The sequence below is a fragment of the Pollicipes pollicipes genome, unplaced genomic scaffold (genome assembly GCF_011947565.3).
Source record: "Pollicipes pollicipes isolate AB1234 unplaced genomic scaffold, Ppol_2.1 Scaffold_6052;HRSCAF=7182_pilon_pilon_pilon, whole genome shotgun sequence".
In the NCBI taxonomy this organism is placed as follows: Eukaryota; Metazoa; Arthropoda; class Thecostraca; order Pollicipedomorpha; family Pollicipedidae; genus Pollicipes; species Pollicipes pollicipes.
This window is the reverse complement of record NW_023596805.1, coordinates 9,995,889-10,013,310: the sequence shown is the minus strand read 5'-3', so window position 1 is coordinate 10,013,310 and position 17,422 is coordinate 9,995,889. Positions and strand designations below refer to the sequence as shown.

Below are 17,422 nucleotides of genomic sequence, written 5' to 3'. Positions count from 1 at the left end.
TTTTCCTCTGAACACGTACTGGAAAAGAACCGTTATTGCGTCCAAGAGATCAAAACCAAAACACACTGCAAGACCATGTCCCGAGCGTAGCAGTTCCTCCGACTGCCGCCAGTGGCACCACCGTCGCGGCGTCGGCGCCGACCTCGTGACGTCAGCGCGTCGATGCCAGGTCGTCGGCGTGCCAGCGACGACGTGGGTCAGCTGATCTGGGAGGGAGTTGGCGGCAGCCGTGCGCGGTCCGCACGCCCGTGTGGAGCGGTGAGTCGCCGGAGCAGAAGCGCCGCGCGTGGTGGAGGTGCGGACGGCCGCCATGGGGTCACGCGCTGAGAAACGCTCTGAGGTCACAGTGACGGGTCACGAAGACACGCCGATGCCCACAGAATCAGTGCGGACGCCAGCTGTCGATTGCTACGTCATGAAACAGGTGAGGGGCAGGTGGACATACGAGCCAGCTGAAGCCGGCTTGATGGCGGCTTTCATGTGCGGTATCTAGCTCAGAGTAGCAGACGACAACGTAAAGTAGCACACCATGCTAGATCTTAGTTGCTGTGCTCTACTGTGCGTGTGGGTTTGGTGGTGCACTCAATGCCGAAGGTACATCATTCAGTAGCATTCGTCATCATTCCAACATCATTCGTCGAGTGGTGTGTCCCGAAGACAAAAAGAACAATCCTCGATAGCAGCGCTGTGGTTGGCGTGAGGGCCCTGTCGCCAGTAATACATCTCCAATGCGACGCCATCTTCTGATGAGCAGGCAGCGTTTGGCGCTATCTTGCATCTTCTATCTTATAATCAGCAAACTCATGGGGTCGATCGCCTCTTACAAGTGAGCTATGTAACTTTGCCGCAAATTTCCCCAGTAGTATCAAAAGTCCGGTTATGCATTTACGCTACTTCAACACATATCCAACATGGGCAAAGCTCAAGCTCCAGGATGCTCACATGCTTTGGGATCTCCATGCATTTATCATCGAGATCACATGCAAATCAGCAATCACGGTAAATACATGCCTGACTTGGCTTTGACTAGATGCCCTACTGACCACCAGTGACTCCAGTTCCGAGATCCCCCATGACCATTTGCCATTTATAGGTGACGCAATTGACGCTGCGTAAGTAGATTATCTTACTGTTTGGCATTAAAGCACAATTACAAGGTTCACACAATGCTTGCTATTTTTAAGTTCTTGCTGTGCGAAAATGTTCGATGCCTGGCGTACTGCCTCGCAGATGCATGGCTTCCAAACAACTCATGACCTCAGGGTATGCCTGCGTCCACTGCTCTTCACCCTCGTAAAACTAGCCACCTTCAAGGTGTCCCAAAAATGCTGAGCCCTTGCTACTTTAGATCACCTCACTCGCATGATTTCAAGAAAAATGAAAGCATTCGCGGGTTGGCTCCAGGACACCTCCACTTATCCGTTTGTCACGTGACCCTGCAGCACGACATGACTGTGCTGGGATGAGGGAGATGGAGGTCAGTTTCAAAGAGGGACCCAGCGCGCGAAGGCCCTGCGCCCACCATGACCAAAGAGCACACATCATCGACCCGCTACCGCGGGGTCGGTCGGGTATTCGGCGGAATAATCGGGGTCGGGGTTATGGAAAACCGGGACGTTAACGGAAGCACCATCAGGTGCCGAATATCTCACAACCGTAAACGACAGCCCCAGGAAAGCATCAGCGACAGCGGGGGGGGGGGGGGAGTTCTTGAGGAGCAGGGTGACCAGATTTTTCGGGGCGAAATCAGATCTGCGTAGGGGTCAGTCAACGAGGAAGGGGAATTGACCCGCAGGCTGACGGCAAATCAGCACCCGATGTTGCGCAGTCACAGTTGCAGGCATTTGCAGTCAGTTGAACTCAGTCACAGTCATGTGCCGCAGTCACAATCATGTGTCACAGCCACAGTCATTTGAAGACATGTTTGTGACTGAAATCGTTCAAAACGCACCGGCAGCGAAAACTGACGGAGTGCAGAGAAACAAGTGCGGAAAAACAAGCAGAAACAAAAAAAACAGCAACAAAGAAACAAAAAAAGTGCGGAGAAACAAGTAGCTGGAGTACGTCATGATTTGGAAAAAATAGGACTGTCTAAAAAACCGTAGACACGTATTTTATCCGAGCAAGTTTTCTTTCAGCCTTCCTTCTCCGCGAAAACGGCAGAACGGCCGCGTTTCGGCATGCACAGACTCTGAGGTTTCGATCATCGAATCGGCGAAACAGACGCCGAAGATTCTGAAAGATCCTGGAGGGGTTACGGTTTCTGGAAAATTCTGGGGATTATTAATTAGCCCCCGCGGATTGTTCGACCTACACTTCGTCTTCCGAGGCCAAACAGCATGCGCCGACTACAGCGTGAAGGAGGCACCTACAGCAGCAGTTGCGACAGCAACGCCTGTGATGCGCGGGCGGAAGGAGCAAGGTTCGCCATGAAAGGTCAGCCTTCTGCCGGAAATATCCCAGACCCTTCCATCAGAATGGCACTCATGCGAAGCGAGCCACCGAGACGCGAAGCGGTGCCGAGTTCACTGCCCGCATGGTCCGGGATAAACAGGGTGTGGCCTGGCAGCAGCCCTGCCCTGGCGCCGACTGAGAGTCTGAAGTCGGTCGTGCAGAATAGGAGCTGTAAAATGCTGGCAGCAACGTCTAAGGGACATTCATAAAAAGCACCCCCAAACGACCCTGGTGAAGTATACCCTGGGAAATGCTGAGCAGCATGAAGTGCGAGATGCCGTAAGGTGGTTCCTTTCATGGTTTCGAAGATAACGTCCGCACAGCGTTAGATGCACGGAATATAGTCTGGCTAGTAATGATAAATTTGCATTTCCTGCAGTAAAACAGGTGTGACATTTCGGCAGGCTAAAGAGTTATGACATCAGTGAAATCTGCGCGAGGATTTTTGTCTTGGCATGGAGTAGATGCCTGGTTTCTTTTGTTGTTTGTTATTGTTTTAAATGCAATTTATGAATGATTCTTCTATTTGCTGGTCACAGTTAGTCACGTGATCACGCGAGGTCACACAGGTCATACCCCATCGATAAAGGTCAGGAGGAGTGAAGTGAAGTGAGTTTAGATGCAAGCGAAATGAAGATAAAACTTCCCTTACATGAAGTTTGCTTGACCTTGACCTTGACCTTGACCCATGACGATTGTCAGCGTCACTTTATCTTCGGAAGCACAGGAAGACGCCCTTTCATTCGGTGCCGGCGAAAACCGTAACCTAGCATTAGAGTTGCTTGGGCCGTCGTGCCACCCAAATATGCTGTTTTTCAAACGTTCTGCGCGATCTATGATGTCATCATTCATGTTATTGGTATCAACTCACCGGCGGTGAAATCGACTGGTTTCCCGGCTGTCGTTCGAAGTCTTGTTCTCAGGTGACAGGGTCCTGAGGTGTGCTCCAGTGGTTTTGGTGGGGGGAGAATGGGGGGGGGGGGGTCTAATGTATTCAGGCTGCAGATGTGGAATACTTTCGGGACACGCCAGATTAAGGATGGGTGAAGCAACTTAGATAAGCTAAATTGCTCTTATGTGCTCCGTAATTTGTTTCGCTCGCTTGGTCGCCGCTGCTGTTGTGCCCGCCTCTCAAGTATCGCCAGCACACCGCCCTGTCCGTTTTAGTTCACCTCGCCTCATCTAGGCCTCAAGTCACACGACGCCGAGTGGTTATTTTCTGAGAAAGAATCAAATGAGGTATTTTGCGGTCAGTATCATTCTAAGTGTTCAAGGTACGTTTTAGTGTAGTTCCAAGGTTTTTGATCAAAACGTCGTCCATTGAAATCTTTACACGTAGATTTCGATGCTCGGAAACTTCGTTACTCAATCTTTGCCAAACATAACGCGCATGTAGGAATTCGTTTTTGACTATTAAGTATGTAGGTAATTTTCAGTGCAAATGTTTCAGAAGAAGTGTTAAAATTATCAAGTCGCTCTGAGGCTTTATACTATCTGTTGATCCATCGATGAAGTCAAAGGAGTTCCTCTCATAAGGTAAGTTATCAAGTGCATTTACGAGGAATGTTATGGATAAAGATAATACAACACACATAGCCTTATTCCTGGCAGTACAACCAGGAGCATGGAGATATATGTAGATGCATTGAAGTATTTATTACATGCGTTGATCGAAGCGAAAGTTTTCTTCAATGCAATTTTGTTGTTAAAAATTGCAGTGCACAACACACTCAGTTTATGCTCCGTACTGAAGACGGTAAATATAGTTATATTTCCATGGTCTAGACAGCAGCAAGCCATTAAATTGCAGCATCATTTGATGTGACCTAGGATGAAGTTCGAGCTTTTGTTCGTTCCTGCAGTTCGAGTTGTGTAACACGTTCGTTTCTGGGGTTCAAACTGTCCTGTGATGGGCCCATGACGGCGCAGAATCATCGGCAATCTGTTCTTCTACGCTGAAAGGAAATATTTCTTATTTTAAGGCATTGAAACAAGCATCCAAAATGATGAAACAAAGCCCACTTACAAGTATTGGTAGTGCTTTTAAGCAGACATGACTGCTCTAGAAAACACCACTTTCTCAGTTTAGTAAATGTGCTCCTCGATACGGTCATTGTATGATTACGTCATCGTTCCTTGCACAACATTGATTGAGAGCCAATTGACGGTTGTTGTATCTGGAGATCGTGCTCACAAGCGCCAGACACGAACGAATCGACCATTGTATTTTTCTCGGCCTTGATCGCAGCATGGCTTAGGGAATGACAGGATTTTAATGACTTTGCTAGCACGTCATGAATGTCAGGGTGACTTTAAAGTTCTCTCTCCGAAATAGTCTCCCCGTTCTTGCTGGGATTGAGGTCAGGAACGCAAGGGATTTAAGCCTTAAGAATAGCAGGGCCGTGAGCCGTGCGGAAAGGTCAAGATGGCTAGTTCGGTTCAAGACCTCATAAAAATGTGAAACAACCTGTTTGATCACCAACATCAAATAAGCCCCGAAAATGAAAAATGCAAACGATACTTGGACGACAGCAATCTGGCCAACCCTTAAGTGACACGATGTTGCAAATGCTATTCTGGAACACGATCTTGTGTGTGCAATCAGGTTGTATGTCATGAAAGGTTCGGAAAAGAAGTTTACCAAATATCGCTGCTCTTTATGTCGATGTTCCAGGCCATCTAGCGTGGCAGATCTCACTATAAATGCTAAGACTTGGCAAGCTAAATTTTGCAGAGGTAATTTACAGTGAGGTGTCTGGAGAGTACAAGTGGATTCCAGCTGTAGATTTTGAAGAAGGTAAGAAGAAGGTAAGCGTTGTACCATGGCACAGCCGAAAATTTTCTGTGTATTGAGGTATAGGTCCTACTAAGTCTTTACACGATGCAGTCATTTGTTGGCATTCAATGTAACATTCAAAATCAGCCTAATGCTTTGAGATAGCATGCACAATCCAAACCTTAGGACAGTTTGCCCAAGAAATGACGGATGAATCACGATTCCGTTTGTTGGAAAGTTTCATCACATAGCGCCGCATTCGCCGCTGCGATTCACAACATAGCGCCGCATTCGCCGCTGCAGTGCCATGCAGCTCATAACCAAGGTATCGCGATCCACGGCCCCGGAACCTTGAACTGCAGCGTCGGCTCCGCCCGACCTTGTCTGCTCAGGTGACGCTTGCATGTTTCGGCGGGGTGTGGGTGAGGCGGCGGCCGACGGAGTGGAACTGGGGGCCATAAACGTGCCTGGTCACGGCAACTCATGATCGGCTTGGAGGTCACGTGCGCTGGCTCGGTGACAGCCAATGCAGCTCTGTCTGGGCCCTTGCTCTGATGACCCGCGCCTCAACCGCAGTTTCCTCTGATCCATGGAAGATTCCCACGATGATCCGAAGGTGATACATATTGGCCGGGTCGTCGTGCATTTGCATTGCATTGCATTGCAACGACGTATTAGTGTTGAGGGGCATTTTTTGTTAGAAGTGCAAAATAATTCGCGCTCCGCGCGAATTCCACCCAGCACGTAGCCACGCGCGTGGCTTGAGCATTGCTGCCACGCCCTTTTCTGCTGCCGCGTGAAGCGTCCTTGGGCGGCGTCACTTCCGCCCCGCCCCGCCCCCGTCGGTGCAGGTTCCCGCCGCCGCCGCGACCGGGCTGGCTGGAGCCGTCCGGCGGGCGGGTCAGGTCACCCAGGCGATACCGGACGCCCACGCGATCGGGTGGCGGCCCATGCTGACGCCGTTGGTAGGATTGAGTTGCTGACGACATGACAAGGTGAGGCAGCTGCACATTTTTGAGGGGTGGCACACGGAAGGAAGCGTTGCTCTGGAAATTGGGAACTTTGGAGAGTTAGCCGATCGTTGTTTACGTTGACAACGTCAGTGATATGCTCCCGCTCGGAATAGCTGGGACATCAGGAGATGAAGGTAATCCCCCTGTGTATCTCGGGATCCAATCGAAAAATTATACGCAAAATTGACAGGTCGTCGCTAGCCGTGCTCCGTCGCACTCACTAGTCAGAGAGCTGAAATCTTCCACACGGTTGATGACGTCACAGGCATAAAAATGCCCGCAAGGATCAGTAAAATCTGAAACCCTCCGTCTACGGTAATATCTACGCCCCATGATACAAAAAGTAAGAGAGAGAGAGAGAGAGAGAGAGAGAGAGAGAGAGAGAGAGAGAGAGAGAGAGAGAGAGAGAGAGAGAGGAGAGAGAGAGAGAGAGAGAGAGAGAGAGAGAGAGAGAGAGAGAGAGAGAGAGAGGCTCTGTGGTCATGAGTTGTGAGATAGCCATGAATTTGCGACGCATTACGTCACGTATCGGACATTATCGCACAGCGAGAGGTGGAAAAATAGCATGCATGGTCTGAGGCTTGTAATTGTACTTTGATATCACACAGCATAATCATATATTGATGCAGTGTCAATAGTGTTACCTTAATATGGAGAATAGTCACGGGGATCTCGCACACAGGGTCACTGGGGGTCAGAAGGGCATCGAGTCAAGGCCAAGTCAGACATAAACTTACCGTGATTGCTTAGTTGCGTGTGATCCGCAAATCCGCTTGGAGCCTGAGTTCTGCCCTTGTTGAGTTTTGTTTTTCAAACAATGTCAGTGTGTAACCGGAACTTGGCACTGCCGTGGTAAACGTGCGACGCAAATATTTAGCCCACGTATTGTGTTTGGCCGAGAAGCAATATGCTAGGATATCTTCCTCTGCACTTCAAAATGTACCATGATACAGAAGATCTCCTTCCCAAGCTGGGAACGCGTGGTGGTCCTGTGGTAACACTTATAGAAAAACCAAATTGAAAAAGTTCGTAGGCGTCAAAACGTCGTGCCTTATGGCTGCGATACGAGCATGCCCTCGCGCTTTGCGGACGGGGAACTTCCAGGTGAGTAAATGTCGCCCAGGCATCGCGGCAAAATTTCCAGACATAAGCCGCGTGGTGTCACCTTGACACTTGGAAAAACTTCCCTTTTTGCGAGATTTCTGCATCTACACTTAGAGACGGTACGCTGGCCGGAGTTTCGGTTTTAATTGTTTAAGGAACCGTTCAGGTCTCAGTCGGGCCCCTTGATATATCTGAAGATCCTGTGACCCTTTATGACTGTTGGTGCGCCACTGTGTTTCGTGCATTTTCCACTTGACTTTACCTTACCTTACCCCATGCACTGTCGCACAAACACATGTAGAAATTGCTACTTTTTAGGCAGCAGCTCCTTCCCCACTTTCACAAAAGATGTGCAAATGGATTCAATGTAACTGGTACCAGCGACCGTAAAAGGCATCTTTCATGGGCTGCTCAAAGGCCAGAGTAGGCCACTGACCTAAAAGGCCAGAGTAGGCCACTGACCTAAAAGGCCAGAGTAGGCCACTGACCTAAAAGGACTGAACTCAACGTTCTGCGTTCAGGGACATACCGCCAGGCGTCGTCCTTGACGCTTATTCAAGTTCCAAAATTAAAGCAGTCTTGAAGTTGTTGGTCACAATGACCTTCTAAATGCCAAACAAGGTCACTTACCTCTAATGAACACTAGCGGCCTTTGTTTAGAACAGGCAGCTAGGTTCAAGGCGGCTGCATGAGGATGTCCAGGGCACTTAATGCACTATTCTGGAGTCTGACCTTGGCTGGCGTTGTTTGATGTAAAGTTTTTGACCCAAGTATCTCAAAAATGGAGACAAGCGAGTTCGTATGCAGGCCTACCTACCTGAGGAATTCGATGTCCCCAGCCTCAGTTTTTGACATATCAGGGGGGCTAGGACCCCCTGAGCGTGTCGCAGTCAAGAAACCACTTGTACACGTGTTAAGTTTGGGGTTCATCCAAAAGAATCTTAAACGATACTCGTGGTTGCGAGAGATTTTATAAAGGTCTTCCGCGTACAACATCCTTTAAGCCCATCAGCAAATGTAGAGAAAATCCTATTCTGGGCTCGTCACAATGGGATCTTGACCTCTTAGCGCACAAGCATGGACTTGGACTTTAAACAGGGACCACCAGTCAACGCTACTCGAAGATCGTGCAAACCGTGCAAGATTGAGTAAGTACTCACGGCATGACCTCTGACCCGGGAACCGGGTTTCCACACCAATATGAATCTCCACAATTAAATTGAATCTTTACACGCGTGTTTTCGCCACCGTAATGCGAAATCGCACCTCATTTGTAAAAAATCAGTGAATTGATAGGTTGTGTTTTTTCCGGCAGATGGCAGCTGCGCTCATCTTCGCTCAAACACACTCTGTGATTGGCGCAGCGATGGGCTTCATCAGTGTGTTCTTCATTCAAGAAACGGACCCGGAACGCGCCTACATGTCGCAAAGTATGCCATTATATGGAAAACTTAGAACGGGTGTTGATCTCACTGCGCTGTACGTTTCCAGTTGAAATATCGATCGATGCACGCTTATGTCATTTCGTTGCATGCCGTTTTGATCAGCAAAGAGTGGACTAGTGACAAAAGAACGTTGACTGCAGACAGGATAGATTGGAAGTGAAAGCATGATTTGCTGTGTTTTATCGGTTTACACTGTCTTCAAGGTAATATAAATATTGGGAAAGCCGACTGCAGGCTACAACACAATCCGTAATTATTGATGCTGGTCAACAGACGCTGTTTTCGGAGAACCATTTTGGGAACAGCTAGCCCTCAGAGAATGCTGTTATTTTGGAAGGGTGTATAAGCCGGAATTTACACATGTTGAATAAAGCAATATTATCCGTATTCAAATGGAATGTTGTAACCTAACCTGTATTCCAACTTAACTTTGAAACCGCGGCCGCAATGGCCAGTTCACGTTTTGTCATACAGAAAATCAGGTCAGAGTCAGGTCAATGTCAGGTCAGAAGCGCCCTTAGCTAAAAAGGCTCGTCAGCAACCAGGGGGGGCCCTGAGCGCACGGAAGGTCGAGAGGTCAGTGCGGCCCGTGAACGGATGTTGCCATTGGGCCTGTACGACGTACGGACCTTCTGATGCTATATGGCGTCCTCTACTTCCCACTGTGACAGAAAGGGCGGACACCGAGGAGAATCGACCCCCCCCCCCCCCACCTCTGGTTGGGTCTCTCACACATGGCTCGCATAGGTCCGCAAAACAAGCCGTTAGCACACATACAAACATGCGAGAAATATATTTCCTCAGAGAAATTCGCCCATGCTCCAACAGCAATTGCTATGAAGCTCCGCACCTGTATCTCGCAATATCACATCATGGCCAAATGACAGGACTTCAGTCTGTCATCTACCAAGCATGTTTTCACCTACCAATCCTTGTTCTACGATTTGCATAAACATACTTACATTTGTGTCAGGTGGGCAGATGTTTATTTCCAGAAGATATAACACTCAGCGCTGGACTAGCGCACTCGAGTATCGAAAACTCCTGTGCAACGACGAGCCGCGCGACTGAGGGGTTAATGGCTGCAGGCTGTTAACTGCGCTCTCACGGAGCCGTGGGATCTGCCACAGCTCACAGGACACTGTGGAACGCCGGGCCTCTTCCGGCTATCCACCGGTATCCCTTCCTGAGCACGACTCTCAATGCATCGATCCTCAACGCCCTGTTGAGTGTCTCGACGTTTGACCATTCACCTCAAAACTCCCACCACTTCCCCTCACCATGCGCGGTCGGGACGAGGGCGTCACCAGGTGACTTTACTCTGGTCTGTCGTTGATTGCCCCAGGTCCGGTCGCGGGTCGCTCAGGTCCGGGTCTCTCGTCGCGGGTCGCTCAGGTCCGGATCTCTCGTCGCGGGTCGCTCGGGTCTGGATCTCCTGTCGCGGATCGCTCAGGTCCGGGTCTCTCGTCGTGAGTCGCTCAGGTCCGCGTTTCTCGTCACCGGTCGCTCGGGTTCGAGTCCCTCGCCGCGGGTCACCCAGGTCCGGGTCTCTCGTCGCGGGTCGCTTAGGTCCGGGTCACTCGTCGCGGGTCGCCCAGGTCCGGGTCTCTCGTCGCGGGTCGCTTAGGTCCGGGTCACTCGTCGCGGGTCGCCCAGGTCCGGGTCTCTCGTCGCGAGTCGCTCAGGTCCGGGTCTCTCGTCGCGAGTCGCTCAGGTCCGGGTCTCTCGTCGCTAGTCGCTCAGGTCCGAGTCCCTCGTCGCCGGTCGCTCGTATCCGGATCTCTCGTCGCGGGTCGCTCAGGTCCGAGTCTCTCGTCGCGTGTCGCTCGGGTCCGGATCTCTCGTCGCAGATCACTCAGGTCCGGGTCTCTCGTCGCGGGTCGCTCAGGTCCGAGTCCCTCGTCGCAGGTCGCTCGGGTCCGGATCTCTCGTCGCGGATCGTTCACGTGCAACGGCGCAGGTCATGCCACGAGGCTCCGGATGATATCGCCTCAGGCAAAGACAGGCGCCCGGTCGGGAGGCTGTGGACCGGGCGCTACCGCCTCCATCAGGCGAAAACGGGTGCACTGAGTAGGCTGCTAGGGTGCTGGGTGGCACCGCCTCGTGCACAGAGGCGTGAGCTGCGTGGGCTGCTGCGGCCCTGGGTGGCGCCGCCTGAGGCGCGGAGGAGCGTGCTGCGTGGGCTGCTGCGGCTCCGGGTGGCGCCGCCTGAGGCGCGGAGGAGCGTGCTGCGTGGGCTGCTGCGGCTCCGGGTGGCGCCGCCTGAGGCGCGGAGGAGCGTGCTGCGTGGGCTGCTGCGGCCCTGGGTGGCGCCGCCTGAGGCGCGGAGGAGCGTGCTGCGTGGGCTGCTGCGGCTCCGGCTGGCGCCGCCTGAGGCGCGGAGGAGCGTGCTGCGTGGGCTGCTGCGGCTCCGGGTGGCGCCGCCTGAGGCGCGGAGGAGCGTACTGGGCGGGCTGCTGCGGCTCCGGGTGGCGCCGCCTGAGGCGCGGAGGAGCGTGCTGGGTGGACTGCTGCGGCTCCGGGTGGCGCCGCCTGAGGCGCGGAGGAGCGTGCTGGGTGGACTGCTGCGATCCCGGGTGGCGCCACCTGAGGCGCGGAGGAGCGTGCTGGGTGGGCTGCTGCGGCTCCGGGTGGCGCCGCCTCAGGCGAAGATGAGCCCAATGGGTGACGCTCTACTCCTCTCCGCACTGAAGCTGGTGCGACACCCACCACGCCTGTCGGACACTTCTCCAGGCGGACACACCGTCCGAAAATTGAAGATGGTGCGCATGCCGAGCTGGCTCTTCTGTTGTTGGGAGGGCTCGAAGACGATGCCGAGCGGCCTCGGAGACGTCTGCGGTGCCGCGTAGACGTGGCTGAAGACAGTCCAGAGCACCAGGCAGATGACGCACACGTGGCGCACCCCCATGCTGGAGACCCTGTCGAGGTCCTGAGGTTCGCCGGCTGGCTGCTGCTGCCCGGACGGTAAACTTGGCGGGCAGATGAGGTAGTCGGCGACGCCGGTTGCTTGGACCTCAAGGTTCCACGTGTCAGTTGGTCGTTGCCTGACGCGCGTAGCGTAGTCTGAAGGCGTCTGGACGACGCTTATTTCCGCCTGGGAATTGGATAAGTTCGCGCCACTCGCACTGTGATGTCCAGAGGGTTGGGACCGCCACTCAACCCCGGCGCCAGTGCAACACTCCTTCTGTCGCGATATCACCAGAGACAGGCAGAAGTCCCCGCTTTCCCCTGCCGCAATATCGTCAGACGTTGCGCTTTGTCTGTCTTAACGTCACCAGAGGCTGGCTGGTTTCCGTCCCGTCTTGAGGCTCGACGCCACTGGCACTCGGCGGGGGTTCTGACAGTACGACGCAGGCCGTCCAGTCTGTGCCTCCAGTAGCCTCGTCCGACCGTCACAGTGTTTACGGTGACGCCGACCATGCATGGGCGGATCTAGTAACGAGCCGCTCAGCGGGCAGGGGCGGATCTAGGAACGAGCCGCTCAGCAGGCAGAGGCGGATCTAGGAACGGGCCGCCCAGCAGGCAGGGGCGGATCTAGTAACGAGCCGCTCAGCAGGCAGGGGCGGATCTAGTAACGAGTCACTCAGCAGGCAGCGGCGGATCTAGTAACGGGCCTTTCAGCAGAGATACCGCTTTTCGCATGCAGGTGTCCGTGAGACCCAAGTGGTTTTCTTTTGCAAAGCCACTTAGCGTGTGATGCTTGCGTGGAAAGGGAACTTCTAATCAGATAGCTGGATCACGCGATGTTGCATTTGCTGCTGTTACGTCTCCTTGATTGTGATCACACGAACGCTTTTACATGGTTTCTTAAAAAGGGGATCGGCTCAGAAGACCACCGTCATCACCGCCGCTGCTCTCGCCCACGCCGGGGCTCCGACCGGGCCTCCGTAGCGGTGCCCATCTCAACTCTCCGCCCTCATGGGGGACCGTGTTTACGCCGTCGGGCCGTGCAACGTTGGTGCGACGGTACTACCGCTGGGGTGCAGAGCCGGCAGTGCCGCTGGCCAGACTGGTCCAGGAACTCTCGACAGCCTGTGTAACGTGCGCGGCTTCAGGAAGTCGCGGGGTTCTAAGAACTCGCGAGGCTGCAGAAACGTATCAACTCCCCGGTCTGCAGGAGCCCACCAAGCTGCGGGCACTTACCCGGCTGTAGCTTACTAGGCCGCAGGAACTTACCCGGCTGCCGCGAACTAGACCGCAGGAGCTTAACCGGCTGTAGCCTACTAAACCGCGGGAACTTACCCGGCTGCCGCTAACTAGACCGGACGAACATAGCCGGCTGCCGCATACTAGACCGGAGAAACTTACCCGGCTGTAGCTTACTAGGCCGCGGGAACTTACCCGGCTGCCGCGAACTAGACCGGAGAAACTTACCCGGCTGCAGCTTACTAGGCCGCGGGAACTTACCCGGCTGTAGCTTACTAGACCGGAGAAACTTACCTAGCTGCCGCGAACTAGACCGCATGAACATAACTGGCTGCCGCATACTAGACCGGAGAAACTTACCCGGCTGTAGCTTGCTAGACCGGAGAAACTTACCCGGCTGTAGTTTACTATACCGCAGGAGCTTAACCGGCTGCAGCTTACTGGACCGGAAGAACTTTCATTTGAGTTCCTGTCACCAGGTGGCAGGAACTCAAGGGTCTGTTAGAACTCTCCAGACTGCAGGAGCCCTATCAAAACCGAACAGGTACCGGAATTCGAAAGGTGTTTTAGAACCCCGCTGACTCCAGTAACTCACTCTCAACCCCGCTGACTCGGAACTCTCAAAGCTCGCCTGTGTGGTAACACCTGGGATGCTGCAGACTAAGCCAAAGAACACAACGAGCCTGGTTGCGGACCGCCATTTGCAGCTGGATGGAACGGACAAGCATTTTTTGTAAACCAAACCCAAAGAAATTTGGGACAGGTAGCTCTTTATGCAACTTATCTGTTGATGTAGGCAGCTGTCAATTAGCTCAATCTGTTTTGTAAAAGTAGATATTGGTAGTATCTTGACTGATCTATGAGTGCATTATGAATGCATTTTTTCATCAACATGTACGCACTCATAACCGCTGATCGACGTAACCTTGATTGCCACATTACATAATACGGATTGGCACATCGCGTAATGGTGGATTGTGCATCACTCTGATAATGATGGAGTTGTTGACATCACCATAATGTTTGTCGTTCGATACGGATGATGAAAATTGAAAGTGCTGTAAACACATGCATTAATAAATGCGCAAACCACACAGTAGCGTTGGTAGCCGTGTACGGTTTATCCCCATTGCACCACTGATTTGTGCTGCCCATACCTTGTCGTGTCAGCCACGATCATCGTCATGACTTGGTGTTTCGCCTTGCTGCAAGCGCATCACGCCCCGTGACGCGGGGTCGTGACACTCGCTGCAGGACGGGTCACGCCGAAGCTACCGCTCCTTGCGGGCCAGGTAACGTGAGCCCTCCCACGCTCTGCAGGTCAGGTCACGTGGGTGGTATCAGCGCTGCCGATTGGTCTGGTGGCTGGTAACCTGCTGTCCACCATGCTGACCCCCATGCTGGGGTACCGCCGGCTGGTGTTGCTGGCCAGTCCCGTCAGCGTCGCCAGCTGGCTCATCCTCGGCCTCTGCCACGACTTTAGGCTGCTGCTAGCCGCGCGGGTGAGTTACGCTGTGTTTACATGCTGCCGTTTTCCATCAGTACAGACTGAGGCTACCCACAGGCGGGGTCGTCGGGTAAAATGAATGTGACTCTAGGGGTCAGTGGGGTGCAGCGACTGGCCGGGTGAGCTGAGACCAGCGTCTGGCTGGCGAGAAGAGTGCAGTGCTCTTCGTGTTCTCGCACTGTGTCGGATTCGGCGACTGTATCGGGAGTGTGACACCTTTGGGGCATATTTCAAAACGCACACTCTGGTGAAATTTCACGACTAGTGGGTATTATCATGGAACTGGGTAGTGCCAGGGTAGCACCATCAGGGCGTCATGAGGTAATCACTTTTCATTATTTTCCAGTCCATGTTCCTCTGTCAGCGTGTTGTCACAGCACCGTTCTTCTTTCTTTGTACACACAGAGTGCGGGTCTGGTCCGCGACAAATGACGATGGCAGAAGCTGCTGAGGGCCGTCGTCAGCTATTACGGAGAGGTGGCATCTCTTCTCAGCTGTTTTAACCTGCATACTGCGGGCCTGTGTACTTTACGGCGGTACCACGTCTGGTTTGAATGACGTCAGTAAAAAGAAACGTTTGTGATTGGCACAGTAGGCAGCGAAGGCCATTTTCCGAGAAGTCCATTGGTTGAAGTTTGAACCAGCGCCTCGCTAGTGATACTTAGGTTTCCCAAAGCCAACATGCGCTTCGAAAAGAGCCGCTGACATCACATAACACACACGTTGGAAAAGGCAAATCAAATGAAAAACATCATCATCATGGTGATGACCTTACAGCCGAAGCGGCTATCTCAATCGGAAATTCTGAGCTATGCGGGATTTCAAGAAACCTGGCATTACTGTTCAAAACGGAAGCGTCTGATCTAGCAAGAGGCGAAAAGTGCAAATTGGTGGTGTACTTCCTTTAAGGGAGATTTACTCAGTGGCTGTCGCCCGGATGAGTAGGGCTGGATACAATAAGCTTAAAATAATAATAACCGATTATCATCTGGGCCAGCCAGTTTTGTGATGGCTGCCTACTGTAGAAGTCGCGTCCAATTTAATCTTTAAAATTCCAAGTAGACATAAAGTAAGTGCCATTTATTCAAGTACAGTAAACATGCGTATTATGCGGAGCATTGTAGGACTACAACCTTTTTGACCTCCTTTTGTGCCTGGCGTGACCGGGGTCAAGGTCAGTGGGCGCTTGACCTGACCAGACCTGACCCTCAGGTGGTGTGCGGCCTGGCTCTGGGCGCCACGGACGGGCCAGTGAGAGCATACATCGGTGAGGTATCCTCCCAGGGTCTCCGTGGCACCTTCGGCATGCTGCCCCACCTCTGCATCACTATCAACATGCTACTCGTCTACGGCATCAGCTCGCAGGTCAAGGCCTTAATGTTATCATGGTCCACGACCGCAAATGTGATAGATAAGGGTACCTGTTCCTTCAGGGTCCCTGGCCGGTATGAAAAACACTGATATTTGATGAATATATTGTGAACGATTCGCTAGAGGTCACAAGACGATGTAGACATAACTAGCAAACATTAGACAGAACTTCAAATCAGGCACTGGCCGGTCTCCCACCGGCCAGTGTCTGATTTCCATCCATTGAAGCTCGGTCCTAATATTTGCTAAGTATGCCCCCATCGTCCTGTGATCTCTCGCGAATCGTATCACAATATAGTCATCCAAGATCAGCGTTTGTCAATGTATGGTACACTTCTATATGAAACGTCGAGGAATTGGGTTGAACTTTTGGGCTTGGCTCGCGTGGTATTTATCTTCGCGCTCCAATTCCAGAGAGCGTGCGGATTATGGATGCGTCAACGCATGATGGTTTGGATTTTCCAGACTTCCTGGAGGTACGCAGTTCTGGCCTGCGGCATTGCGCCATCCGTCTTGCAGTTCTTCGGAACGTTGTTGCTGCCAGATGCTGCCAAATGGCTACTTGCCCATGGCTACCCAGAGGAGGATGCTCGGAAGTCAATCCTGTTCTTCAGGTGAGATCTTTTTTATTAGGAGAGCGATGATTCAACTAAAAACACTAGCATCAAACTTCCAGTATATGGATTTCAAGTGAATAGAATGGATGGGGTTAGGGTAAAGGGATGGCCGTAAAGCCGAGCGAATACGGCGACAGACTTAGATCATTGCCCATGTACTCATGCCAGACTACGGACCCGTGTCGTATTTGGCGTGTGACACATTCGCTGGTGGTGTGGTACAAACAACTGGGTATGAGCAAGACATTTGGCAATATATATATATATATATATTATATATATATATATATATATATATATATAATATATATATATATATATATATATATATGTGAGTGTGTGTGTGAATTTGCATGCATGTAATATATATATATATATATATATATATGTATAATCGCATTTGTATGCGTTTCGTCACACCTTTTGGAGGAATAGTTTGGCTTGTCAGCCGTCATACCATCACATGATATGGCCCCAGCTAATCCATCTCGTTTGCTTCCGCGCCCTCCTGTGGGTAACCCATTTTCCATATATTTTCCAGCCGTTCAAATTTGGCATGAATAATGTTATGACTCTCTGCATGGAAATGGCTGACCACTGCCATCCTGATACTTTTTATCCAGTGTTGGAGAAGTGATTTTAGATCCCTTAATGCACTGTTAGTGTCCCGCTGCGTTTCTACCATGTACTCTATACATTTAGAGATCTCACAATAGGCACTATATATAATGTTACAAGACCGGTAGCATTCTGTCCTGTTATGCATGTTTTTATGCGTGGTACCCTCTCGCCGGCTCTAGCTGACTAAGTTTGTCGTGCACCAGGATGTACCCTGAAGTTGGCTGTAAGTCGTAAGAAGTAAGGTCGTCTTTTGAGGGAAACGAAGGTGCTGTCAAACATGTGTTTCAATCTTTCCGATCGCTTTAGGAATTGACGCTTCTCCATAAGCATTTTGTCGATACAAATTTGGAAAGAGTAGAAAACATTCC

At 51.8% G+C, this 17,422-nt stretch overlaps 1 protein-coding gene across 1 annotated transcript; it reads left to right on the top strand.

Moving 5' to 3' along the window:
• Nucleotides 1–281: 281 nt before the first annotated feature.
• Nucleotides 282–16,430, top strand: LOC119104860 (facilitated trehalose transporter Tret1; the record flags this gene model as incomplete). The annotated part of the gene is given in 5 exon segments (XM_037228586.1): nt 282–424; nt 8,663–8,777; nt 14,259–14,440; nt 15,658–15,810; nt 16,282–16,430. Coding segments are annotated over 5 exon segments (713 nt in total), but the record flags the coding sequence as incomplete, so codon positions are not given.
• Nucleotides 16,431–17,422: the final 992 nt, after the last annotated feature.